This window comes from Marmota flaviventris, chromosome 9 (genome assembly GCF_047511675.1).
Source record: "Marmota flaviventris isolate mMarFla1 chromosome 9, mMarFla1.hap1, whole genome shotgun sequence".
NCBI lineage: Eukaryota > Metazoa > Chordata > Mammalia > Rodentia > Sciuridae > Marmota > Marmota flaviventris.
The window spans coordinates 46229145-46256242 of record NC_092506.1 but is presented as its reverse complement, the minus strand read 5'-3'; the positions used below and the strand labels follow the sequence as shown (position 1 = coordinate 46256242).

The 27098-nt window shown below is 49.2% G+C and overlaps 2 protein-coding genes across 3 annotated transcripts in view; one reads left to right on the top strand and one right to left on the bottom strand.

The window, feature by feature from the left end:
- Ush1c (USH1 protein network component harmonin) overlaps positions 1–11878 on the bottom strand; it is a 42972-nt gene extending 31094 nt beyond the window's left edge. For both annotated transcript variants that reach the window (XM_027942306.2, XM_071617132.1), the window contains exons 1-4: positions 11760–11878; positions 3043–3110; positions 1521–1664; positions 1243–1381 (exon numbers count right to left, since the gene is read on the bottom strand). In XM_027942306.2, the coding sequence (XP_027798107.1) occupies positions 1243–1381; positions 1521–1664; positions 3043–3110; positions 11760–11795 (387 nt within the window). In that variant the 5' untranslated portion in view covers positions 11796–11878. The remainder of the gene's footprint in view (positions 1–1242; positions 1382–1520; positions 1665–3042; positions 3111–11759) is intronic.
- Positions 11879–14455: 2577 nt separating this feature from the next.
- Otog (otogelin) overlaps positions 14456–27098 on the top strand; it is a 75990-nt gene continuing 63347 nt past the window's right edge. The window contains exons 1-12 of the mRNA XM_027942266.2: positions 14456–14552; positions 14998–15058; positions 15224–15284; positions 19074–19149; positions 20089–20181; positions 20311–20465; positions 22515–22633; positions 24081–24286; positions 25309–25439; positions 25684–25790; positions 26194–26303; positions 26672–26800. Of these exons, the coding sequence (XP_027798067.2) occupies positions 14456–14552; positions 14998–15058; positions 15224–15284; positions 19074–19149; positions 20089–20181; positions 20311–20465; positions 22515–22633; positions 24081–24286; positions 25309–25439; positions 25684–25790; positions 26194–26303; positions 26672–26800 (1345 nt within the window). The remainder of the gene's footprint in view (positions 14553–14997; positions 15059–15223; positions 15285–19073; positions 19150–20088; positions 20182–20310; positions 20466–22514; positions 22634–24080; positions 24287–25308; positions 25440–25683; positions 25791–26193; positions 26304–26671; positions 26801–27098) is intronic.

The following is a 27098-nucleotide window of genomic DNA, read 5'->3' as shown; positions in this document are numbered from 1 at the left end:
CAAGCATTGGGGCACTGCTGAGAAATGCTCATCTGAGGAGGAGAGCTCGCCCTGGAAAAAAAAGAGGGCCTCAGATGATGCCAAGAGAGGCGCTCATTATGTTTATTTCTCTGACTCTGTTTCTGGGCTGGAAAATGTGCCTCAGAGGAAAGGAATAATGAAGGGGCTGAAATTTCAGACGCCATCAGCGAGCCGTGAGACAGGGATTCAGAACAAAGCCATGTCTGTCAGCTCCCTATTTCCACCCCCACTCCTCACTCTCTGGTACCATTAGCGCTGGAGCCCCCCGAAGCCCCTGGCTTGGCCTCTGGGATTGGGATTTCGATAACAAACACTCTGGAAGCTCTGGGAGGTGGGGAGAGCCTCCTTTACCTGAACAGACAAAAACACAGCTCCAGGCTCCGGGAGGAGTGAGACCTGCATGTCTGCCCTGCTCTGCTCAGACATGGAGGTGCAGGGACCATGGTGGAGAGGCACCCCGAGGTGTTAAAGGGAGATCTCTGGGTTGACCTTAGGAGACCCAGGTTCTAATCCTGGCTCTGCCACTTACTGGACTCCAAACCTCTATTAACTATAACTTGGGATGATACATCTAATGCAAACAGTGAGAATCCACGTGAGCTTGTGCCCAGCACATTGTTAATCATTCACTGTCTCCCTCTCTCTGCTTATTTATAAAACACAAAGCACTTCCGTGTCAGGCGGTGTTGTTAGCTTTCTAATACTAATTCATTTTTGTTCCTTGTACAACCTGATGAGGTAGATTGTTTCATCATCACCCCATGTTGCATATGGGGAAACTGAGGCTGGGGGTTAAGTCATTTCACCAAATTCACACAGCTTAATGAACAGCAAGGCCAAGTTTTGAACTGGGCAGTTCAGTCTCAGAGTCTATATTCTTAAGCATCATGCTACATTGGGCCTTCTTCCCTGCTGCTAAAGGTGACCTGTGCCAGGCTTCGGGTGCTGAACATAACTATGATCCTCCTTCAGGAAGTAGGGAGGTGGGGGCCAGTGGGGCAGCAGCATCTGGGACGAGGCAGCAGTTAGGTTCAAGAAAACAGATTGCCTGGGACCTGGTTTCTATGGAACTACAGATCCCTGTCAGGGCTCAACAGCCTCTTCCTCTCCCAGAGGCTCAGGAGAGTGGGTGCCTGTACTGCACCACACCGCCTAGCAGATGAAGGGGAGGCAGGAAGTCTGAGCCTCTGGGGCCCTCTTCCCTAGACTCTGCTCACTCACCTGGAGACCAACGCTATCTGCCTGACCTCCTTTGATGAGATGAGAGATGAAAAGCCCACAGCCAAATTCGAGGCCCCCACGCACGCTGAGGCCAAGGCCTTCGGGGTGCAGCCGGTCCAGACGCACCTCCTTCAGCTTCCTGCCATGGTGTGGGGTGGGTTAGTGATGGCCCAGCTCAGCCTGACTGCCAGCACTGCCCAGCCCACTAGTGAGAGACTCAGTTCATCCCAGGGTGACCTCTTCCACCCCTGCCTCTGGGCTAGTGACTCCTTCCATACCTGGAGCGCCGAGGGGTCAGCTGATCATATTCCACCTGATGCTTCAATGGGATCAGTGGCCGGATGGCATCAAACAGTGGCAGGCGGTTGGGCTCATTGATGACCAGCTTCAGGTCTCCAACAAGCACAGTGACGTCCATGGTCCTGCAGAGATATAGGGGATGCTTGGTGCCTTACTCCTGACCAAGACCTCTGACCCAGCCCAGCTCCCCACCCACTGGGCCCAGGCCTAGGAATTAAGAACTCTCTTGAAAGGTCCAGAACTTCTAACTCTGGACCATGAGCTATGGAAGAGCTTGTTTCTCTCACATAAGTGTCACAGGAAATCAGTGAGTTAGGGACTGTTAACCCATTCTGCACATGAAATCAACCAGGATTTCAAACTCGGCTCTGCCTAGTTCTAAAGTTCAGGATCTTCCCACACAGGAAAGTTCTGTGTGAGACGTGATGAGCTGTCTCACCCTCTGATCTTCTAGTTTGATCAGCTGCTAAACTCTAGAAATTCAATATCTTTCTTGTGCCTTCACGTAATTCAGACACCTCTGCATCTCCAGCTGCCTGCTGATTTGCCCACTCTCATGGAATCTTTACTAATATAAGTCATTCCCGTCTCAAAATCCTTCAATGGCTCCCTACTGCCTAGAGGACAAAATCCATTCTACCTGGTGGCCTCAGGGTCCTCCATGACCTGTCTCCTGGAATGTCTCTAGTCTGTGGCTCTGCATGCTCTCAGGGTGCTCCAAGGTCTAACTCACAGATTATCTCTCATTCCCCATCCACATCCTGTGCTTCTGTGCTTCTGAACTTCTGATGATGCTGAGCCCTCATCCTGGGATGCCCTTCCCCAATATTTCACCATCCCAATTTCTTATTCTTCATAGCCTAGCTCAAGTTCTTCTGGCATCTCCCTGACCCCTCAGTTAGAAGTGAAAATTCCTTTCCTTAAATTCCTACTTTTACTTCCACTTACCAATTATTTTATTGTAACTTATGCTAGAGTTCCTGGTGCTTATAACGTCTGTTCACCTCCCCCGACCAGGCCACAAGTGACTCAAGGAAACAAAGTGGATCTTCTTCATCCCAGATCCTGCATGCTACCTAGTAACTTACAGGAGCTTATAAATGTGGGCCAAATGAATCAAAAAGCAGGTAGTAGGTGACCAGAGACATCCAATGCAGTGGCCAGGGCCTGCTTTCATTTCTTCTTCTGTCCTAACAATTGCACTCTATTGAATATATCTGGCTACTTTATATCCTCCCCCATGATACAGTGATCAACTTAAGGGTGGAGACCAGTCTGTTTTTTTCACAAGTGTACCCTTGACCTCTAACAGAGTCAAGAGCAAAGAACTGTATAGTTGCTAAAACAAGTTGCTGAAATGGCAGGTCCATTTGGCTCCCAGGAGCACTGAGCATCTGCTCCCCTAAGTTCCTCTATTTTAGAACAGCTCATCCCAGGGCTCCCTGAGCATACAGTACCCCTGTGGGGATTGGTTCATAGGAGTTGGCCCAGCATACTTACTGGTGGTACATCCGCAGCACATCATAGAGATAGTCCTTCTCTGCATCATTTTCAATTAGAAAATCTACCTGTAAAACCCAAGGGCAGAATTACAGCTCCAGGCCCAGAAAACCTATAGCAGACTCCAGAGAAGAGAGGCCACACCCAAACTATTCCAGCAGTTCAAGAAGAGTTGTGAAGAGAGGAAGGAAGACAGAGGTCAGGGTGACCTCCTGACCCCAATATGTCATACCCACGCAGAACATGCCAGTGTAGGCTTTGCCCATCCCGATGTGGCCAGGCTGAGCCTTGTCCCAAGGTGGAGTGATAATGTGTACACACACAGGACAGGAACCCCCATGTGACAATGACATCCCATGGCAGTGCTGCTGCTCACCCCGTGGCTGCCATCTGTGTCTGGAAGAAGCCCATTGTCTTACCTGATGGTGGCTGTAGTGACGGATAACCGCTTTCAAAAAGGATTTGGGCCACTGGTTCGGAAAGCACATCCCACTGGCGGGAAGCACCCTACTGCTGAATTCTGCGACACCTTTGCTAGGGGACCTCTGCCCTATCCCGTCCTGGCCTAAGCTGGGTTGACCCTGAGTTCTGTCCGCTAGTCAGCCTCCTGGCCACTCCTTCCCCTCTCCAGGTCCCTGTATGTCTCCCCTGGAGGGAGGGTCAGGTTACATCATTTCAACTTTGCTGACGTCAGTGGCTAGGACTCCAAGGTCAGGTTCAGGAGCTGTTTCATTAGCACCCCAATCCCTGGGGAGTCAGTGATCTGGGACCCCCAAATTTCACTCTTTGGGACAGCTCTTTGTTCGTCTATGTGCTATATCCTTGGCTCTCCCTTTAGCACAGGACGGAGTAACAGGGCAATGTGGAAGCTGGAGGGGTCCCTGGTTCTCTCCCTCCAGCCTCCAGGCTCAAGAGCATGATCCCAGGCTTCAGCTCTTCATCTGAGAGTCCCTAGAATAGGGACTGTCTGTCTGTTCCAATACAGAGAGGACTTGTAAGGCCAGACCCTTGGGATTTCTAGTCTGAGCAGGGAATGCAATTTTCTAGTCTTGACCTGGCAGCACTTTTGCCCCTAAAATCAGGCTGGGCATTTCACTGAAGATGAGCCTAACTTAGGAGGAGGCTCTCCATGGACTCATAGCCTGGGTGTCAGAAGCTCCCCAAGCTGCTCCAATCAGGAGAATTTCTGCTCCCTCCCTACCTCACTGCAGAGGCATCCCCCTAGAAGATGGGGATGGCACATGCGCTTGAGTCAGTGCTACTAAATCTTAGGATACTGGGCTGGGCTCTGGCCCACTCTGCCACACAAATGGTCACTCTCAAAAGCCCATCTCTATGAGGACACAAGCCTGGACTATCTCTACCCTCTTTAGCCTCAACTTACATAAGAAGGTTGGGGACTTCACCCAAAAATATCTTGATAAGTTAGATCAAGTCACCCATTACCTTCCTATTGTACTTAAAATCCAAATCCAGACCCCTTGCTATGTCTTATACAAGCTCTTCCTGGAAGCATGGGCCTCCTTTCAGTTTCTCTCTCATGCCAGACTTTCTTCTGATGTATATTCATTCCCCTATTCCTTGGATGGCTAGTCTCCTTCTCAGAGAGGTCTTCCCTGCCCACCAACCTAAACAGAACCCACTCCCACCCTGCAAGATGTTTCAATTCCATCATTACACGGATTGCTGCTTTTAATTTAATGTTTGCTGGTTTTGTTTTTATTTTTTGTTTTTGAAATTGTCTGTCTCCTTTGCTTGATAGAAAACCCAATGAAGGGAAGGATGAGTCTTGGTTATTCTAAATTCCTCAGGCTTAACATATAGTTATGTGCTCAATAAATAAGTATTTATTTATTGGGTGAATTTGTCCTCACAGTTCAGGTTGAAGGAGCCATGGGAACAGAAAGGAAAGGGAAATGACCTTTGCAGAGCCCCCATGGTGGCACTGGGCATGTGGGCTTAATTCCTTTGCATATTACACCATCCCTGTGAGCACATATTCTCACACCATTTTGCAGAAAGAACCAGAGAGGTTAAGTAAACTCAATGAAGACCCTATAGTTATTAAGTGGAACTATGATTTGAACCCAAGTCTGACTCCAAAGCCTATGCTCTGCTGCTAGTCATGTCCATTTGGTGTGACTCAGGCATTCCAAGGGGAAATAACCCCCAAAGCTCCTTAAAGTCAACATTTCCAACCTTTTGCTTTTAAGATATCTTGTTAAAAAAAAAGATATTTTATTCCTCTGAACTGTTAAGAAAACTTTTTGATTGGTTCATAATGACAAAGAAACAGAACACATGTCTTTTGTTTTTGGTTTTTGGCACTGTGAATTTAACCCAGGAGCACTTAACCCCTGAGCCACATCCCCAGCCCTTTTAAAAATATTTGATGTAGAGACATGGTCTCGCTAAGTTGCTTTGGGCCTTGCTAAGTTGCTAAGGCTGGCTTTGAACTCATAATCCTCCTGCCTCAGCCCCCCAAGTCACTGGGTTACAGGTGTGTGCCACTGTGACTTGCAGAACACTTTTAGATGATGCTTTGAACCCCAAATGTTCTGTTCTCTCAGGGGAGGATAAAAATCCCACCTGCTTCGGTTGGAGTGAGGACACCCTCACCAAAGGACATCCAGCCTAATTCTAGCCACGGGTGGTGAGAGAAGCAAAGGGCCAGGAGAGGGATCTCTGATTGGCTGAGGCCTTGGGTCTGAAGTCCTTTCACCCCTTTGCAGGAGTGCAGCTAGAGGCAGCATTAGGGTTAAGCAGAGAGGGACTGTCCTCAGAGGATAGCCTTTATTTTGCTCTGGGTAGAAAGCTAAGGTAGAAAACTAAGGGAATTTGCAGCTTTAGAGTCTAGGAATGCTTTTCTGCCTTCTCTAAGCCAAGCACAGAGCACTTGGTGACAGTCTTTATAGAAAAGATCTGGGAGTGGAGGGAGTCCCAGGCTCCTGACCTATGGACAGTCCTTCAATCCTGACTACTGCATTCAGAGGTCCTCACCCAGAAACTACTTTCTACCAGTCTCCTTCTGAGAGCCTCATGTCCATGGGCTCTCACTTGGAAGCTCATCTAAACCCTGTTCCAGTCTGTTCTTGTCTGCTATTACAAGGTCATTACCACCACAGTCCATGTGGGACTCACACTGCAGTTGAGCAGACCTCTTCCTCACACTGGAACCTCCCCAATCTCAGTCAGAATGTCCCCTCCACCTCCACGGCTAATGTTTCCATTTTTTTTTTAATCTACATACAGACAGGTGTGGAGAGAATCTAAGTAATGAGTCAACAGTAGAGCCCACAAATGAAGGGACAATTTTCCACCCAGAAATATAGAGAAACAGTCCTACTTTGTTCTCTGGAAACACACACTCACATCTCACTCTGCAGACTTTAGAATGTTCCAGAAGAAAAGAAAGAAAGATGGAAGTCTTTTAGAAGTCTGAGCATGCTGTAGCAATGCTACCATTAAACTAAGCTTTTAGACTATTTAAAAAAAAATACATAGTATTCCTTTCTCCTAGAATTCTGCCTTCCACTTGTCCAGGGATCAGCTTCGACAGACGCTGCTTTGACTACTTGGTACATTACCATGTACTTATAAAGCTCCTGGCACACAGTAGGTCTTTGACATTCCTTTCTTCCCTCCTCTCCATCCATGATCTTTCTTTCCCTGCAGTGTCCAACACGGTGTTGTGCCCACAGGCACGTAGCACTCAATGGTGTCTGTGGAATGATGAATGAACTCCACTTGCTCAAGGCTGGGGAACCCTCCTTCTACACTTTTGGCCCTGTGTTGGACAACTGTCTTCCCAGAACTCCTGGAGGCTCTGTCTCCTCTCAGTTCATTTCTAGCTCATTGTAGAAAAGCAGGTCCCAGAGCCATGCAAGATGGAGTGTCTTCCCTCTTCACCATGCCACCTCCTCTAGAGTCTTTCCTGATCGCGCCCAGCACACACTCCTCACCTGCCTTCTAGCCTGTGGCTCATTCGGGCCTGTAAGCTCTGAAGCTCACCTAGACCCTCTGCTTACTGACTATCTGCCATTTCTCAGTAGCTTCTTTAATTGCTTTACTATCTCCTTTAATTATCTTTAATCTCCTAATAATTTCTGGAGGTGGATATTGTTATCCCCTTTTTACACATGAGGAAATAGAGGTTCAGGGAAATGGGAGAGCTAAGACTCCAACCTATGCATGCTGCCTCCAAAACCTCGGCTTTTTTCAATCTACTCCATGTCATCCACCTGCCCTATATAACACTTTTGTATGCACCTGTCCACTGTACACATTTATTGAGAACCTGCTATGTGCAAGAGAGCAGTCTTTTTTCTCCAACTAGATTTAGAAAGCTTTTCCTTTCCTTGGATCCCCCTGATGTGGGGCACAGAAGTCCTAAAGGAGCTCACCCTCTGCAAGTGACTGTTGGGGGGGGTGGTCTCTATTCCACCTTCATTCCCATCTCCAGCCAGCACTAGCATTTTTCTATGGCTGATGCTCAGCTGGCTCTGAGCTATGGGTCTGTGTGGGGTGGGAGGGAGCACCTTCATCTTCACTAGGTTCAGGGGCATTGAAAGCAAAATCTGGGTTTGGCTTTGGGGCCCTTTCAGCCTCATTCCCTAGTATTCCCTCACAGGGACTGGCCCTTCAGGACGGTTGCACAGGCAAGGAGAGAAAGAATAAGTTAAATCATGCATTTTGTTCCACTCCTGTGCCCTCCCTGGTCTGTCATGAGGATTAAGCAGGCAACATATGTAAAGCACTTGGGACAGACTCCAAATGTGTGCTGTGTCTTCTCCTTTGACACTCCTAGCCTCTTGCACCCTGCCCTTTGTCCTCCAGGGCTTTGCCTGGATTCCTGGTGTTTCAGCCAGTGGGAGGCACAAGTAGGAGGTGAACAGGAGGAGGAAGGGACTTAGTCTCTTAGTCCCCTGGCTGGTGGCCTGAGGGACCACCTGAGGTAGTTTCTTCCACCTGAGGTGGTAGCCCCTGCCTGGGCCTCTCTCTGCAGCCCTGCTCTCCTGTGTTCTGCTGCCCTCCCTCCCCTGGCCCCTGCAGAGTGCTGGCTTCCCATTGCTGTCACCCTGCCTAGTCGGTTCCTGTAGCCCCGCCCTTTCCTACTGTCCTTTCACAAAGCTTGCTTTGGTTTTCCCTTTGGATGAGCTGCCTGCCTCCTGCTGAGCCCTGGCTGGCGGGAGGGCTAGCCATTAGTAGTGGCAGCACCCGCAGCATTTCTTCTTAGCAAATTCTTCCACCACCTTGAAGATTTACCCCAATGTCAGTACTTTGTCCTCACCTCTGCCATGACTTTGTTAAGTTGTTCCAGACTCTCTTTGCCCACTGGTCTTCCACAAACCTGTGCTGTAGCCTAGACACAGGCCTGGGTGTGAGGGTGGAGGGTGGGACAAACAAGCCCCTTCCTCCACTGGGGCTGCCTCAGTTTCCTCATCTGTAAAATGGTCATAAAACTCTCCTTTAATTTAATCCTTCCATGAGAGATTAATGATTGTTTTCATTACTAACTCAAGGAGTTATTAATCATAAAGTTTAAAACAGTGTCTGGAAAGTTGTAAGTCCTATGTGTTTGTTAAATAAAGTTAAATAAAAACAAATGGATACAAATTTCATAACCTCAGCAGCTGGCAGTGAGTGGCCCTCCATACATGTTGATCCAGTCACGACTTCACAGTGTGTATCCTAGCCAGTACTGGATGTATTAGATTCTTCATTCTCATCATGGCAGGCATATGCTGTTCCCTCTTCCTTTCACATATACCCCCTGGCTCCTCCCCTATTCTTCCGTCTCTGCTCAAACATCACCTCTTCAGAAAAGCCTTCCTTATTACCCTACATAAAGTACCACCTGTTACTCTCTTTTCCCTCATCCCAGTTTATTTTTTAATAGCATTTATCACTACTTGGCATCATAGAATACTTTTATTGCTTTACTTATTCATATTCCCCATTAGGATATACTCTCTAAAAGGGCAGGGCTTTGTTTTGTTCCTTGACGCTTAGAATACTGTCTGGTATGTATAGAAACTCAGTCAAAATTTATTGCTTGTATGAATAAATGAATGATCAGCCACTCCTTGGAGTCAGGAACGCTTTCTGATCTTAATCATCCCACCCCACTCTCAGTTGTCTGGCCTCAGCTAGGGTACACCAGAGCTACTCACAAATGTGTGATTGCTGAAGAGACCATAAATACTTTGTGAGCAAATGAGTAACCAAGTTCCTGCAACGTGCAAGGGCTGTGAGCAGAGAGGCTAATTTGAAAAGATGGTCTATCGTAGTCTCTGATCATGCCCCCTAGCCCATCCTGGCCCAAGGTTGTTACCTATCATTGGGAAGGGCATGTAAGTGCTGCTGGTGGCCTTAGAGAAATGACACACTGATAGGACAATGCCTGGAGCCTGCTAGCTCAAACAATGGGACACTGCGGGCATCAGCCAGGAACCATGTGGTGACTACAGGCCCAGAGCAGCCAATATTGGAGTTCCTATTTAACCCTATCTCAAGAGTAAGCACTACAAACCCCATCTCATAGCTGGTGAAACTAAAGCTCAGAGAGATTAGATGGTTTGCCCAAAGTCTTACTGGCAGTGAGTGACAGGGTTGAGATTTGACTCCAGTTCTGCCTAATTCCAGATAATAAGCCACAGTGCATACTTTTGGAGGACTCCCTAAGTGTCAGGATCTACTGTAACCCCTTACACAGGTGTTGATCTCATTTAGCCCTCATGATAACCTTATTAGTTAAATGTCATCCTCATTTCACAAATTAGAGACCTGAGACAGAGAGAGGGTAAGTGACTTGCTCCAGGTCACCCAGCGCTATCCTTTACAACATATTACCTTAAATACAACCTCCAAAACTAAAGACTTAGATTTCAAGTAAATTTTCTACAAAACACTAAAAAAAGGACATCTGAAAAGCAATCAACAGCAAGCTGTAAATTTCACCCAGCATGCCTCTAGGCCCTATGTCTGTCCTCTGCTGCCCCATTCTCTCTCCCTAGTTCTTGGGTGATCCCCAACCTGGGAGGGGAAGGCTGCTGCTGTCTCTGAGGCAGCAGGGCACAAAGTCCAGCCTAGCCCTGCCCAGCATGGCACCTGCCCTGCCTGCACACGCAGGCACATTAATAGGTAATGCACTTGTGATGAGGAAGGGCAGGGCAGCGGAACACAGGGACCTTAAGCTCTGGGAGTCTTTGGGGCCCAGGGAGGAAGGATTGGGATGAACCCAAAGTTGAGTCAGACACTGGGGACTCTAGAAGTGATTCTCTCAAAGGAGGAAAAGAGTAGGTAACCCGACAGGAAAAAAGGCAAAAGAAAACCTGACATTACTTTCAAGCCACAGCCAGGAAAGTGAAATTCAAGCCCATGGTGGGGGATGGGAGGTTGAGTTTCTTCAAAGTGGGTTGCCTGAAACCTATACTCACCGAATGTCCTCCACAGCTGAAATTTCTCCCCACACATCTCTTTGCACCAGTGAACACGTCAAATGCTCCCTTGACATTAGCCAGCCCCCCAGCTTCTGCTGAACTTCCAGCCATCTCTTATCCAGGGGAGCAGAATCAGGAATATCTAATGCCTTGTTTTGATGAGACTTCTTCCAGTAAGAGTAGTCCCCTCTGTGCCCCTACCAAACCTCAGTTTCAACACTCAGTGCCCAGCCACGGGTGACTATGAGTGTAGGGGCTTCCTCCCAGCCACATGACTGGCAATTTGAGGACACAGACTGGGTGCTCAAAATATACTTTTTAAATGAATGGCTGCTCACTCCTTGCCCCTCACCTTGGGCACCTCTGGGCCTCTCTATGGGAAGCAGGGAAGGGAGGGAGAATCACTCTGACCTTGCCTCATGAATTTTGCCCCCTCAGATCTGGGAAGGGGTTCAGCTTGGACCAAAGACACTGGCCCTCTGGGGCTCTGGCAGGGCCTGCGGGTAGCTCCAGACACCCTGGCTTAGGCCCTCTTAGAAGGCCTGGTGAGGAGATAGCCTTCTCTTGGGGCCTCAGCAGTTCCTGCATAGCTTTGGAAACAGCACTAGAAATGCCATGGGTGGATCCAGCAGCTCCCAGTGAAGGTCTTGGAGCACCAGGGACCACCAGAGAGGTGTCTCACCTGGACATACCTTGGAGAGGAGGCTCTGCCCGAAGGAACTGACTGGCCAGAGCTGGCTCCTCACACCCTTGGTACCTCCCCTCCTCCCCACTGCAGCTCAGCTGCCTCTCAAGTCCTAAGAAATGCCCCTGGACAGGGAGAGTTCCACAGAGTTGCTCCTAAGTCATCTTTAGAGGTCAAAGGGCAAGAGACATCCAGCTTCCCTTCTTCAATATCACCATGGGCTCCAACAGTCCTAGGCTGGGGGCACTAGGAGGGAGGGGATTTGCCCACTGCAGAGCATCTCAGATAAGTGTCCTGCCTTGGGCCAAGGCTGGAAGGAATCCCAACCTCAGAATTTCCAGTCCTTGGTAGGAGAAAGGAAGTTTTCTGGAGATGGAGCAGTTTACTATCAATGTCCAGGCCCTCATTTTATGGAGATCTCTCTGGCAGCCAGAGGACCCTCGGCTCTCCAAGGTCCCAGTCCACCCAGATCCCTCCCCTCCCCCAGACGGGGTTAGAAAAGGGCGGCTAGCACAGGGGATGTCCATCCTCCACCCACCCCTCCGGGACCTCGGGTCCCTGTTGCTTGGGGCACCTCTTGCTGTTCTGACCTTATGCCGGAATTCTCGGGCCACCTTCCGGTCCATGGCTGGGCGGGATCGATCAGTGCAGCTGCACGACCCCTTCCTTCGGTGCCGGGCTACCGGGAGCTGGTTAGAGCAGGCAACCGTGACCGTCGCCGCCTTCTGCGGGGGACTAGGGCGGGGCCTGGAAACGGTGGGGGCGGATCCTGGGCGAAGGAGCCGGCGGGGCGGGGCTGCTGGGAGGCAGAGACACCTGTCCTGTAGCGTCGCCTCCTCCTGAAGCCTCGGAGAAATGGGCCCCCGAGTGTGGGACTGCTGGCCGCGGCCGGTAGTGAGTGCGGCTGGCTTTTCTTTTGAAGAACTTCCCAAACATATTGAGGAAGAGGATCGCGGAGACCTGGACAGGAAATTTGTGATATTTTGCGCCTGCAGAAATGCAGAGTCCCGAGACTCTTCAACTGGTTGGGTAGCAGGTGCAGTAATGGCAGTTTTCTCTGGACACACGGTAGAGGTCCACCTGCCCGGCTGATACAGGGACTCCTGCCGCCCATCTCACTTTGGGTGTGCCTTCCACAATGGTCTCCTCCAGGCACTTTTCCCACCAGAAATCAGTCCTTGATCTGTGGGTAGGACTGGGTCTTATTGTGGCCCACAAAAGTCTAAACCAGTGTTGGGGGGGTGCCCCCACCCACAGACTTCCCCTCCTCTCTTCCTTAAGTGCTCCCCTGGCCCTCAACAAATCCAAAACCAAAATCAACACACACCTTCACTGAAGCATGGAAGGGCCTGGCTGTGACATCTGATTTGTGGCTGACCTTTATCCAGAACACACACTCTCCGGCCCATTTGACTCAATACAGCCAAAATGTTCCCTGCCTGGGTCAAATTCTGGGCGCAAACAATAATGAAGGAGGCTTGGGACAGAGGAAAGAGGGGGGCAGGAGAGGAGTGATAAGCCCAGGTGAAGTGGGTGGATGGGATAACTATGGAGCTTATGCCTGAACCTAACCCAGATTGGGTGTCTGACTAGTTTGCACATAAGGGGCAAGAGAAAGAAGATGGACAAATGGTTGTAACTTCAGGGACATATAAAGGCACCTCTCAGGATGGGAATATAGCTTAGTGATATGGTGCTTGCCTAGCATGCTCAAGGCCCTGGGGTTGAGCATGGTGGGGGGAAGGGGGGGCGGAGTGGAAGAGCCCCTTCTCAGAGTGCTGTCCCGCTGTGGGCTAAATTATTACCTAGTTTAATCTGTAAATCCCTCCTGGGGAAGAATTGCCTTACAATATTATCCAAGTCTTCACCTTTGTATTAACTAGGTAAGACAGAGATTAAAGAGAGATTAAGATGTATGAGATTTTTCAACGGTCCAGAAAAATGTCACAAAGCATCTTCCCCTCCAACTTACAACACTGATTTGCTGCATTTCCTAAATGTGTCATGTGGCTGTTTATTTCTTACATAGAATCCAGGCAGAGTGATAAATGTCCTTACCCAAAAGATGCAGTCTACTGACCACCCAATCTTTTTTTTTTTTTTTAACATGACCACAACCTCCATGGATTCTCTCCTTCTTTAAATGCTTCCCACTTGGCTTCAAGGACAGCACTGAGTTCTGGTTTGCTCTTCCCCATGCATGTTTCTTCCCAAGCTTCCTCTGAGACCTCCCTGCCTCCACCCATTCCTTACCCAGTTTTTTAATGCCCCATCCTTGACTTTCTCCTCTTCACCTTCCCTTCTATGCCCATGTTTTCAGATAATCTGTGTGATGATAGCCTCAGAGTTCTATTTACCATAATATGACTAGTGTAGGGCATGGCACAAAATAGATGCTCAAAAAGTTTGTTAAATGAATGAATGAATGTGCACATCCAAAATTATACCCCTACCTGGGGGCCTACTGACCAAATCTCCTCCTCCTTGTCCTCTTCCTCCTTCTCATAATTATCTGCAAGGACTGGCATCTAGTTGGTGTTTCTTAACTGTTAGCCATGTGAACAATGCACAACCTCCCAAGGCTTTCAGATTCAGCTTTCTAACACTTAAAAATTCATCTTGGACAGAGAGTGTGCTTTGTTCACAATTTTAAAGTTGTTTTGTCAGTCTGGCCTTGACGGGAGCAATGATATGGCAGTATGAGGCACTAGAACAACCTAGCTCAGTCAACATTTCCTGAGCTAGTGCTGGCATTCAGAGGAAGGACTCATAGTCATTCTCCAAAGATGTTCACAACCCGGATAGGGTGGGGATTTGGGAGCCCAGAGTCTGCTCCTGACTACTGACCACCAAGTGGCATGTTCCAGGCTTCAGTGTGACCCTCTGTAAAAGTAGAAGTTAGGATTGGATTCATTCAGCATCTCTGATTTCTGGTGGAAGCGGCTTCCAGGATCCAGGTTAGGGAGCTGAGGTTGCACAGGTGCCTCTGCTCCCTCAGGGGACTGAATGAGCTGAATCCAGGCTCCCTGGGGAGGGTAGTAGCCACAGGCCAAGAAAGGGAGAGTCTGGACCATCTTCAGGCGCCTAACTTATGGTAATGAGCTAGGCTGTCCTGTCACTCTAAATCTGGGAGGAGCCAAGATCTTGGGAGGAGGGTCGGGGAGGGAGCGGGGACACAGGAGCTAGTCAACAAGTAGTGTGGAGTGGAGGTGTGACCCTGCCTTGCTGTGTGAGACATCTCGGAGCCGGACCCAGCGCTCAGGCTCTCCAGTTCCCCTGCGTCCCTATGGGATTCCCGACGTCCATGCTCTGCCTGCTACTGGCTTGCATCTGGAGGCTCCGGGGTGAGCCTCCTCTGGAGTCCCGGCAGGTGCAGCCTGTCGGTGAGAGCAGTGTAGACAGGGGAGGCTAGGGCTGTGGGAACTTTTAGGGAAGCAGGTTGTGCAGGTTGGAGATAGGGTGGAAGGAGAAGGTCTGATCTGAGGGAGGGAGAGGAGGGGGTCCGGAAAGAGGGAAGCTTACCGCAAGAGAAGCAGGTTTATGGCGCAGAGGAGAAAGGGTTTCAAGTGAGACTGGGTAGAAGACTTGAACTGGGGTTCAAGAAGTGGAAAGAAGGAGGGAGATCCTTTCCTAGAAGGGTCTCAGGGAGCTGGAAGAAGGACTTGAGAAGGCTGGAGAGAGAGAGAGAGAGTGAGAGAGAAAGAGAGAGAGAGAGAGAGACTAAGGGAACGCCACGTGATGCCAGAGAGGCTTCCTAGTAGGTGGGGAAATGGTGGTGGGAAACCTAGACAAAGGGACGCAAAGCCCCCCTTAATCTTACCTCTCCAGCTGCATCAGCCACACCTGGGGCAAGTGCAGAGCTGCCGCCTGAGCCAGCCCGGGGACCCAGGTAAGTAGGCACATGATCTAGTTACCCCACCCACTGTTCCCATCCCTATTCCTGGTCCAGGTGACCCTAGGGGTTAGCACGTAGAATGGGGTGTGCCTGGGGGGGGGTGAAGGGAGGCATGGTCATCCTAGCCCCTAACCCATGCCAGGCTTGATTCTCATTTAGCCACAGCTACCAGGAGGTGACCCTTGCTGCAGGGAATGCCACAACAGTGATGGGAAGCCAGGTAAGAGGACCTGGGAATAGGGTCTTCATTGGGTAGCGGGTATATTTCTATCTGGATGGGAGGCTGCCAGGGAACTCTGTAGATACAGGAGGGCTGTCTTAGGAATTAGAAGGGAACAGATTCCTGGTATGTGTCTGAAGTGTGAAAATCCATAAAACACTTCTATTCCCATTTTCCTAATCTCTTGGGGCCCTGAATCCAGCTGTGATTTTTTTTTTTTTTTTTTTGGCAGGGGTGGGCACAGCTGAGCTCTGCCTTCCTACAGGTGAAAGCAGGCAGGTGAGGCTCTAGGAGAGTGAAGTTCTCTTTTCCCTGTCTGCATTGCAAAGGCCCTCAACCCTGTCATAGGCCCCTCTCCATATGCTGTACAGTGCCCGGGAATACTGCCTGAGAAGCTAGCAAAAATAGGGCCACCTGCTGGAGGTTGCAGGGAAGGATTGATTGAGACATAGAACCCTGAGCTACTGTCCTTTGAGTCATGACCATTTCCTTGGTCCATCCTCCTGGATCCTCCTCATTTGTGGGAAAGGTGGTGGGGTTTGTTTTCTCCCTTTACCAAACTTTGTTGGCCTCTGGATCAGGGATTCAGGTTTTCTTTTGAATTCCAGTGTACATTGGTCTCCTTTTTTTTCCTACAACCACAGACATGTTATACATTCAGCCCACCTGTGGTGACATTCCCCAGAGTGGCTTGAGTCACAGCTATGTGCACCACCCCAGTGAGCATCTCTGGGTGACCAGTTGGGCCAGCATGTTGGGGAGCATCATTTATAATAGAAAACAATGAGACCCAGCTATCCGCCTTTTGGAAATAGTTATAAAGGCCTATGACGGGCTGAGGTAGGCGGGGGTGAGCTGGGGTGGGGCACACTTTTTCTATAATGTGGATTTGCTAGGTGTTTTACTTCTCCTTTACCTGCTCTTCCAGGCTCCAAGTTTTAGAATTTTAGTCAGATACAGTTTGAGTTGAAAAGGTGATCTTACAATGAACAGATGAACTCAAGTCTCCTGATTGAGCCAGGCTTGTCCCTCTGCTCACGGGTCTCTAGGAATCTACACATTTTAGTGGGAAAATGATCCTTACCCAGATATCTCATTCCCCGATGGACTTCCATCCTTCCTAGTTTCCTGGCAGCCTCCCTCCCCTTTTCTTATGGAAAGGCACAAACATCTGAACCAGGTGACCTGGTTTCTCACATTATTCAATAGAGCAATAAGTAGTTTGAATGGTCTTACTCTAAGGTGACTAATGGTGTGTGGGTCTGAGCTCCCTGTACCAAGGACACTTCCAGGGCTCCTATCTGGAATGCCCTCATCTGCAAGGAATGAGCCATGATCCCAGACCAATAGCCAACTAACCTTGATTTTAAGACAGTCCAGCTTCTGCAGTGTTCAGGCATTTTCCAGGGAACTGGTGGTTTAGGCCAGCAGCTTCATGAATTTGAATAAGAGAGAGAGAGAAAAGAAGTTCATTATTATTTTCAGAAACCTCAATGCAACTGAAGTTTAGCTTGCCTTTCAGTTATCACTACAATAGGCTTCAGACCACAAGGGTGACTGTCACCAGAAGGAATCACAGATATTTTCCTATCACCTTACACTTGTTGATATCTCAAGATATCATTTATGCTCGTTACTACTTCAAAATTTTGGCAGTGATAAGATCGTGTCATTGCATGTGTTAATAAAGAAGCACAAATATTACTAAAGCACACACTTCAATAATACATTTTATAATTATAATATATTTGATTTCTGCTGCAGTCTGGCTGGGCACAAATGCCGCAGTCTGGCTGGGCACACAATCACGAGCCACCACACAGCTTGTAGATTCAAACAGCAACTCTTTATTCCCGAACTCACATCAGCCGTCTACAATCACGTTCTGGGGAAATCCATGTTCTCTGCCCAAATCCACGTTCTCTGCCCAAATCCACATCCACTGGGCTTCTGTCTCCCAAAAAATACTGTCTGAATCCCGTGAGAACTCAAGGGGAACTCAGGCAGCAGGATACGCCCTATTCCCAGCAGGAATAATCTTAAACCTTAAACCTGGAACCTAAACCTCGGATCCGCCTTGGTCCTTGAGCAAGGTCACATACATGCAATGTCACTGCAAAATGTCCTATTTCCACGAGTCCTTCCACTAAGCAACATGGGGTACGCTGGCAAGGAAATTGTCATACCTACTTGGCTAATGGCTCCCAGCAGATTTCCTTTTTAATCTTAGGTTTTATTTGATATATTTGAAAACATTACTCTGAGAAGGTGTCTACATAGTCTTCACTAGATTGTTAAAGGGATTTTTGGCATAAAACTAATTAAGAACCCCTGAGTCATCTTGAAGATGAATCATTTGGACAGAATTTAAAGACTACTCCAAAAATGGCTTTGGGGCATGGGCTGTCTTATCCTCACAATATGAGTCTCAGAGGCCACATCTAAGGTGGGGGTGAAGTGTGGAGACACAAACAATGAGCTTAATTTAGAGCTCTCCAGGGGCCAAAGGAGGATGGTGGCTTTACCATTTCCTGTTTCCTGTGGTCTCCAAGGGTCTTTAGGGTAGGTTGCTACAGGTGGGAAGCCTGACCCCTAAGGCTGACCTGGGTCTCTGGGTCAGGACTGCTGAGAAGACCCAGAAGGTACCAAAGGATGGTAAGAAACCTGGCAAAGGATGGGTCAGCGACCTCCCAGATGCTCAGAAGGACAAGGAGAGGGAGGGTATGAGTGTTAGAGCATGAGGCAGAGAGACTTCAGCTGCTAAGAAAGGAAGGGCAGAGAGCTGGGGCTGGGCTCCTGGGACCAAGGCTTCTGAATATTTGCTATGTTTCAAGTCATTTGCTGGAGACCAGGGATTCAGCCCCGGGCATGCAGAGATGCCCATGAGGGGGAAGACATAGAGATCAACCCACAGTGAGGTTTGTGGCTGGCTGGTAGTGAGAACAAGAACATAAGCTCCATGCAGGGACGCTGTCTCTTCACTACACCTAGCTCAGTGCCTGGAACATAGTTCTAGGTACTTTGTACTGATGAGGAGGCTGAATCTCTAAGAGGGAGCCCACTGTGTTGGTCCTGGTCCCAGGTGTCATTAGACCCCTCAGACTGAAGTTCTGAGAGGTCAGGTGTCCGGTCATCTAGTGTGTGGCGAGTGACACTCCTGATGCTCAGGACTGTCCTTTCAGGTGGTTTATGTCTGAAGAGACCATGTGCTGGGAGTGGTCTGGAGACGAGGCATTCTGAGCCCTGCCTTGCTGTCTCCTCAGATCTGTGGCCTTAAGGAGAGTTCTAACTTGGAGCTGAGTTCCTAGAACAAGTAGTTGGATCCCTGAGGCCCTGCTTTTTCTGCTCTTGGAAGAGCCCCAGGGGAAGGTGGGGTGGGGAGGGGTGTGGGGCTTCTTGTGTTCCTCACCTCTGCCCCCTGTTTGTTCTCCAGACAAGGGTTTCTGTGTGGGGCTGTAGAGGGCAGTAGGCTTCCTGGAGAGGGAGGGAGAAGGAAGGGGAGACTAGGGCATAGACTGGGGGGTATGTTCAAACTTTGGGCATCACCAGGCTCCCCAAGATGTCACTTTAGAGGGTCTAGAACAGTCCTGGGTCTAGAATATCCTGAAAATTCTCTGGTATCTCTCAATGGTGGCCAGGGGAGGTAAACGGCTTTAGCACTACACCAAGGAGCAGGAGAGCTTCCTCTTTACAGATAATGAACACAAGAGCTGTGACCTCCAGGAAGCCCACCTAGGAGCTGGCCCTGAGGTCAGCCCTTCATTGTCCTCCCCATCTTGTCTCTAAAAGGAAGCCGAAGCCCTCAACTCCTTGGCCATGTCTTCCTGGGAAAGGCGGCTCCATCGGGCCAAGTGTGCGCCATCTTGTAAGTGGCACCCTCCCTGTAGTCTACAGGCTGTTTGTGACAGGTTCCTGACCCATGAGAAATTTTGAGGGCAGGAAGGGTCTTCTCTCTGGCCTCCTGTGACCTCTTTTCCTGACTCAGGTCTCTCTACACCTTCCCTATTGGCCTCCAATGCCACTCTGCTTTTTCTTCCTACCTGAGGAGAGCTGCATCCCAGGGCCCTGGGGCTCCCCTCACACCGTCTGACTCCAATGAAATTGGGCTTCTTATTCAGTGGCTGGTTTTCTCTCCCCTTCATTCTGTTTCTGTGCCTTCTTTCTACTTCCAGTGGCATTGCTCTTCACTATGTCCTGTTTTATGTGTCCTTTCCTCTCACCTGTCCTGTGTCTATGGTCCCTCCCCTCACCTGTCTCATGCCTGGGCCTGCCCCCATCACCTGTTCCGTGTCTGTGGCCTATCCTCCCACATCATGACTGCTTCCTTCACCGCGCTGTTCTACTTTGCTTCCTCTTCACCTGTGGCCTTCTCACTACAAGCTTCCCATAAAAGGGCCTCTCCCCATCTCCTGGCCTCTGACCCTGCCCTGTGGAGCACAGAGGAAGAATACTACCTGAGGATCTTCCAGACGGTCTCTCCCTGCTCACTCCTCATGCTCTATTTTCTCAGTTTTGCTCCCTTGCCTGCCTGCCAGGATTTCAGCTTAGGGAATTGAAGGCCTGACAGCCTTGGGGCCTCTTGGTGCATACTAAAGGCAGAGCCTCTGCCACCCCACCTGGCCTGCCTGCTAGAGAGTGGGCAGGGCTACAGTCTGAGGTATCCCTCAGGGCCCCCATTCAGGCCAGCTAAGAAATATTGGGGCTGCCTGGGATAAGGACCTGATGCCCAGCACAAGAAAGTGTGTATCACTGGGTTCTGCCCATCTTGGCTCCATTGGGAGGTGACTCTGTGTCTCCCTTGCAGATTTGTTCTCCTGCTTTAATGGGGGCGAGTGTGTGCACCCAGCCTTCTGTGAGTGTAGACGCTTCAATGCCAGTGGACCACGCTGCCAGATGGGTGAGTCTGGGCTGTACCCTTAACCCCTGGGGGTGGGTGCTGAGGCCTGCTGAGCTGAGGGGAACTCACCAGCCTCCAGCCTGGTGCCCAGTACAGCAGTGCAGAGAAGCTCTCTTTCCCCTGCCTCAGTGTACAATGCCGGCCCTGAGAGGGATAGTATTTGCCGGGCGTGGGGGCAGCACCATGTGGAGACATTTGACGGCCTCTACTACTACCTCTCTGGGAAGGGCAGCTACACGCTGGTGGGGCGCCATGAACCTGAGGGGCAGAGCTTCTCCATCCAGGTGAGGTCTCCCCTGCCCTGTCTGTCCAGAAAGTTCTACCAGTCCATGGTGGGTGGGGAAACCTGGGCTCTGCTTGTGTTGGAGAACCTGGCACCCTCCTGTCCCCATCATGGCCAGCTGCAGCCCAGGGAGTCTGCACCTAGAAGGGGACATGGCTCCACAGTTCTTGCTTGCCTACTGAGTCTCAGCTGTCCCCTGGCTATTCATTCATTTACTGAAATATTTGAGTGCTACTGTACTCTTTTCTGGGTACAAGGTTTGGGGGTGGAAGGCCCTGAGAACAAGAGACAGATATGGAAAAAACAGACACGAGATGAAGTGAATCATTTCAAATACAACTGGGCACCAGACGGGACATTTAAGTTGGGATCCGAAGAAAGAATTAGAGTTAGCAAAAGGGAGAGCAGTGGGAGTGGGGATGGATAAGAAGACATTCTAGGTAAAGGAAATTCTGGGTATTAAGGGCCTCAGATAAAGTGCATGGTGCCTCAGAAGAGATGTTGGAGGTCTCAGATGACTCCATTTAGTCACCAACTCTAAAGAGACTAACCAGATGTGCTGCCTTTCCAAGCTGGTAGAGGAGCCCCTCTCTGGGTTAACATGACCTTGCCATTGCACATCTCTTACAAGGACTGCTTCTGGGTTTCATCCTCTACCAAATACTTCCTAGGCTACGAGCCATGTTTTTTGTTTGGTTTTTCCAGTGTCTGCATTAGTGCTCAGTAAAAGCTTGTCAAATATATGAACATACGTGTGAGAGGCACTATTTTGAAGACTTGATTTCCTTGCCACCCATGTGTTGAGTGAGGAGTCACCTCCAGGCCAATACACCTGCCTGGAGAAAAATCTACCTGGGAACCTGCTCTGCCTGAGAGCACCTTGGTCTTTAGGGTCAAAGGGTTGGGGGTTTGGGGAGATCCTAGCACTCAGTGTCACCCCTCTGCCAGCTGGGTATAATCCTCCTGCCTCAGGAATATGTGTACCAAAAGGCTGCCCTGGAGGCCATGCGCAGGATGGGCTGGGGTGGTGACCAACTCTCCCCTCTCTGCCTTGGGGAATCATGCATCAGAGTTTTTCATGACTGTCATTTCATGATGGATATGTTATGATTACTTAGATTAATGGGGTGCCACACATTGATGGGTTATGAAACAACTTAATGAGTTACACCTAGCATTTAAAAAAGAGAAAGAAAATGTAAGAATGCATTAACCATTAATGTGGATATTAATTTTAAACTTTGTTTTACTTATATATGTATGTCTTACTCTGGGTTATGGTAAAAAATGCTTAGAAAACTGTTAATTAGAACTTGGGTGGCTTTCATAGTTCCCATTTTTTAGTTGAAGGAGCTTGAGCCTTTTTAACCACATCTAACAGTCATCTAATGGAAGGTTGGTTCCTGGGAAGGGTTTCTGGACATGGCAGGAAGACACTGTCACACCTTTTCCCTAAGCTCTGGGAACCCTACCCTACCCAGTGGGTTTATGGATTCTGAAGGGAACAGAGAAAAGATATGTGTGACTAACAGCATCAGAGTGATGTGTGTGCCTATGTGTGCAGGGGAGCTGTCTCTGCGTGCCAGGGGTATGGAGAGTGTGCTTATGACATGTGCACTGAAAGTGTCCTGTGAGTATATATATGGGTGTGTGTGTGACTGTGTTTTGAATGAGTGTGGAATGGTGTGAATTCATAATCAGCCTTCAATCTGATCGGACAACCTGGGAAGATAAACAAAACTGTCCACAATCTGGGAGATAGTACAATGGTCTGAAGGGAGCCCTGAAATCCAATCCATGCAGACCTGGTTTAGAATCCTGTCTCTACTATTTGCAAATTGTGTGTTCAACCTTAATAACTCCACCTCTAAAATGCAGATACTCATAGCTCTAACCTCCCTGTGGTCCTGTGAGGACTGGGAGAGGTCATAGAGGAAAGATGCTTGTCTCACAGGGGTAGGCCACATTAGCAGAAGCTCAACAAGGAGTGCCACTCAGGGCCAGGACTGTAGCAGGAGCCTGTGAACTGGCCTTTGAACTCTCCAATCAGGTGCACAACGACCCACAGTGTGGCTCCGCCCCCTACACCTGCTCAAGGTCTGTCAGCCTCTTCCTTGCGGGTGAGCAAGAGATCCATCTGGCCAAGGAAGTCACCCATGGAGGCATGAGGTAACTATGACTCTTCCACTCTGAGCCATCCTCCATCTCTACACTGGGAAGGGGACCATCTGCCCTTCTCAAGCCTAAAGGAAATTATTTTCAGGGGACAAACAGCACTTTCCACCATCAAGACAGAAGCTTACTGTTGGATCAACTGGGTTTCAGTAGGGTTGGCAGGAAGTTGAGTCTTTCATAGTTTTCTGCAACCCCTAGACTCTGTGGGTTTCCAGATGGCAGATTTTCACAAGATGGCAGAATTTTCTAGAGATTTGGGTTTACTACTATAAACATACTTAATTTTTTTCTTTTATAATTTGATGGAATTCTCCCCAAATGAATCACACAGTTTCTGCCTCCTCTGAGCAGACTACACTCATTTTCACACTTTTCTGATGATGCAAGGTCATTTTGAATGTTGGTTATCTTGCTAGGCCATCAGGGATGCCCCGGGACCACCTGAGGGGTGAAGACTCTGCTCTCATACTAAATAGCCCCAGACTGTGGTTCTGTCTCAATTCTTTCTTACTTCCCTTGCTGTCCAATGTCACTTCAGGTTGCTGCCAGAGGGGCTCTTCCTATTTTGACTTTTGCCCCATCTGTATCTCTTGCTTCAGATCTGGAAACTGGGTACCCAAATTTTATGGGGCTGAGAATAAGACTAAGACCCTAAGCTTTCTGCTGTAAATATTGGACTGACATTTAGATCTTTTCGCTGGTTAGGCACTACTTTTGTTTCTCTTTTCTGATTTCCAGCTGGAGTGAAAATTGGCAAATTCTAGATTGGCTAGGGTCCCTGTACCAGTAAAACTGGGAAAGTGATCAGGAGTGCTAAAGCTCTATGTCTTTTCTTGGTCTCTCAGTTTTCTCCCTCTTTTGGCTTCTAGACTTATCACTATGTTTTTGCTCACCATTAAAATAAATAAACAAATAAATAAAGTAGAAGTCCACTTTATATCTGCTGTCTTGTCTGGGAGAAAGGAGGTGGCAAATTCAATCTCTCTAAGATTTATCCTTGCCAGGAAAATTGCAATATTGAAAATGCTTTTGCCAGCTATGTTGGTGCATGCCTGCAATCTTGGCAGCTTGAGAGGAGAGGCTGAGGCAGGAAGATCTCAAGTTTGAGGCCAGTCTCAGTAACTTAGTGCAACTGTGTATAAAAATTTTAAAAAAGGAAATTAAAGGAATGTCATTCAATTGTAGCATGCCCTCAGGTTCAATCCTGAATACCAGAAGAGAGAGAGAGAGAGAGAGAGAGAGAGAGAGAGAGAGAGAGAGAGACAGAGAGAGAGAGAGAGCCCTCTGAAGAGTAAAATGCCTCTTCCAGGCACATGGGAATTCAGGGGAGAGATATTGTGGGGGCTTCAGATCATGGAGTAGGGGATGGCTGGTCCTTTGGTTAAGGGATAGGGTCGTAGAGATATGTGGACTCCCTGAAGCTCTGTGCTATGCTCTTCAGAGTCCCACTGCCACATGTGATGGGGAACGTGCGTCTGCAGAGGCTTGCTGGCTATGTCATTGTGCGGTACCAGTCAGCCTTCACACTGGCCTGGGATGGCGCCTCAGCTGTCTACATCAAGATGAGCCCAGAGTTCCTGGGCTGGACCAAGGGGCTGTGTGGAAACAACAATGCTGACCCCCAGGATGACCTGATGACCAGCTATGGTGAGGTGCAGGGCATGTGATTTCTGAAAGGCTTTGGTGGGAATTGAGACTGGGTTTGGCTGGGAGGGCCTGGAGGGGACTTGGGGTAGAGATCTGGGGTCATGGTCATAGTGTTAAGGACCCAGTGGGAGGCCAGGGACCTCTTGCTAAATGTGTGGCTTTTGGCATGTTCTCAATACTCTGGACCTCAGTTTCTTCATTTATAAAATAGTCATGATAAGAATTCCTACTCAGGTTATGTGCAGATCTAATGAACACTTTCCAGGTGGCAGAGAGAGGAGCCAGGGAACAGGGGCCTAAAAAAAGCCAGGAAGAGAAAGGGCCCAATTAGACCTGAAGGTACCCATGGAGGGATGGGTAGGAAGTAAAAATGAAGGTCTCAGGATAAGTCATGGTGGCTCCAGCTGGGAAGGAAAGTGACTCCTTTTGAGCACTCACAATGTGCTAACCACTTGACTGCATCATCTCTAGTAGTCTTTGTAGTAATGTCACTAGGGGATTATTTCTCCTTTCTACACATGGGGAATCAGGCTCAGTGAGGTGCAAGAACTTTTTCTCTGTTGGTTGCATGGTATATGCTACTCTGAGTTTGGAGCAGTAGGAAGCCACTACAGGTTCTTGAACATTTTGGGGGGTTGCAGGGGTAACTGGGGATTTAACTCAGGGGCACTCAACCACTGAGTCACATCTCCAGCCCTATTTTGTATTTTATTTAGAGGCAGGGTCTTACTGATTTGCTTAGCACCTTGCTTTTGCTGAGGCTGGCTTTGAACTCACAATCCTCCTGCCTCAGCCTTCCTGGCCACTGGGATTACAGGCATGTGCCACTACGCTTGGATGAACATTCTTGACTATTATAGATGAATAGCTTTTCTATCAGAATGGTTCAGCTGGGAAGTTCAGATTGAGACCGCAGCTCAGGAGGCTGGTTCTTCAAAACTTCTTACCTATTCCATGGCACCTCAGAGCCCACTGCTCCTCCTACCTCTACCCTCCCTGATTATGTGACTTCTTCCCTACAGGAAAGCTGACGGATGATGTAGCTGAGTTTGTGCACAGCTGGCAGGAGCTGCTCCCCAACCACCCTCCAGGGCCCACAACCTCCTCCCTTCCTCGCCCACCATGCCTGCAGCAGAACCCAGGAACCATGCAGGTCTGGGCCCTAAGGAGAGTCCCCCACCTCAGTGCCAAGCTGTAGTTGGTTTCCTGTCAAGTTCTTAGAAAGCCATTGGCCACCGGGACCCAGGCAACTGTTGCCATTCCTTCTCATCTGCACACTCCACCTCCTCCTCTTCTCCCTCCAGATGAAGTCAGGGTCCACTAGGGGCTGGTGAAGTGAGGGCTATGTGTAGCTCTTCCAGCTTCCAGCCCCAGTTCCTGGCCCTTACTTCATTCAGGGTGTGTATGAGCGTTGTGAGGCACTGCTACAACCCCCCTTTGATGTCTGCCATGCCTACGTCAGTCCTCTGCCCTTTGCAGCCAGCTGTACCAGTGATCTCTGCCAGTGAGTGGGAACCAGGAGTTGTGTGGTGTTGGGTTGTGGGGAACCCCTTCCAGTATTTGGGGTGAGGGCTCTGAATGTGGGCCACTGATAATCCCAGATATGCTTCTTAAAGCTCTGGAATTCTCATCTGCCTAGGTGGGGCAGAGCTTCCCCCATTAAACTGAGGCTCCAAGATGGGGTCTGATCCCTTCAGGGTCACACAGCAAGTCAATGGCAATGCTGGGACTGGAATCCAGGTTTCTGCCTTCAGTCTAGGGATTTGTATGCCTAGATGCCTCCTCAGCTCCCTTTCAAACTGAGGGGGAGGAGGGTTACCCTGAAGCCCTGTAGTCTCTACAAGGTGCTTTGGGACTGGTGGCAGGTTAGACCTTGTTCCCATGTGACCTTCAATTTCCTTGCACAGATCAGGAAGCGACGAAGCCACCTGGTGCCGAGCACTGGCTGAATATGCTCGGGCATGTGCACAGGCTGGGCGGCCCCTGCAGGGTTGGAGGACCCAGCTCTGGCAATGCAGTAGGTGCAGCCTGGTGGTGGGCAGGGAGGGCTTCAGACAAGCTCTGATGTGGCCTTTGGGTGACATTTTCAGTCCCCGGCTGAATGCTCTGTCCTGCTCAGAACCATAGTCATCAGAGCTTTAAGCTCTGAGGTTCCAACTGCATGTGATGGGAAAACTGAGGTTCAGGGTCAGGGATAGAGGACTGGCCTGTGAGATGAGGCTGGTCTGAAAGCCTCCGAGGCCCTTGCCAGTTTCCTGGGCACACAGTGCTCTTTTTTAGAACTAGAGAATCAGGAAAAGCAAAAGCTTTGCACTCCCATCCTGGGCCCTGGAGTGAACGTGGGTCCTGGCAGAGCCAACAGGCCACTGCTCCCTTCCTCTCAAGCCGTGCACTGCAAAGAGAAGGACTTTACCTACAATGAGTGCATTGCCTGCTGCCCCGCCTCCTGCCAGTCCCGGACGTCCTGTGTGGACAGCGAGATTGCCTGTGTGGATGGCTGCTACTGCCCCAATGGTATGCTGGGGGAGGTGGAGTTGGGATGTGGCAGCAACTTTCTGACCTAGCACAGAAACAGTGGCTCAGAGACAGCCTATTTGTGGAATGAATGAGAAAAGAAGAAAGGAGCAAACAACAAATAAGTGAATGTCTTAAGAGATGTGGGTGAAACTGTGGCCTCTTTAGACAATCATCTGATTTTATTGGGATATTTAACTTAATTGGGACTGAGCTTTTTAAGGTGTGTAGATGAGGATAAGTCATTCATTTATTCACACATGTATTTATTTAAACAGCTATCCATATACAGTTATTT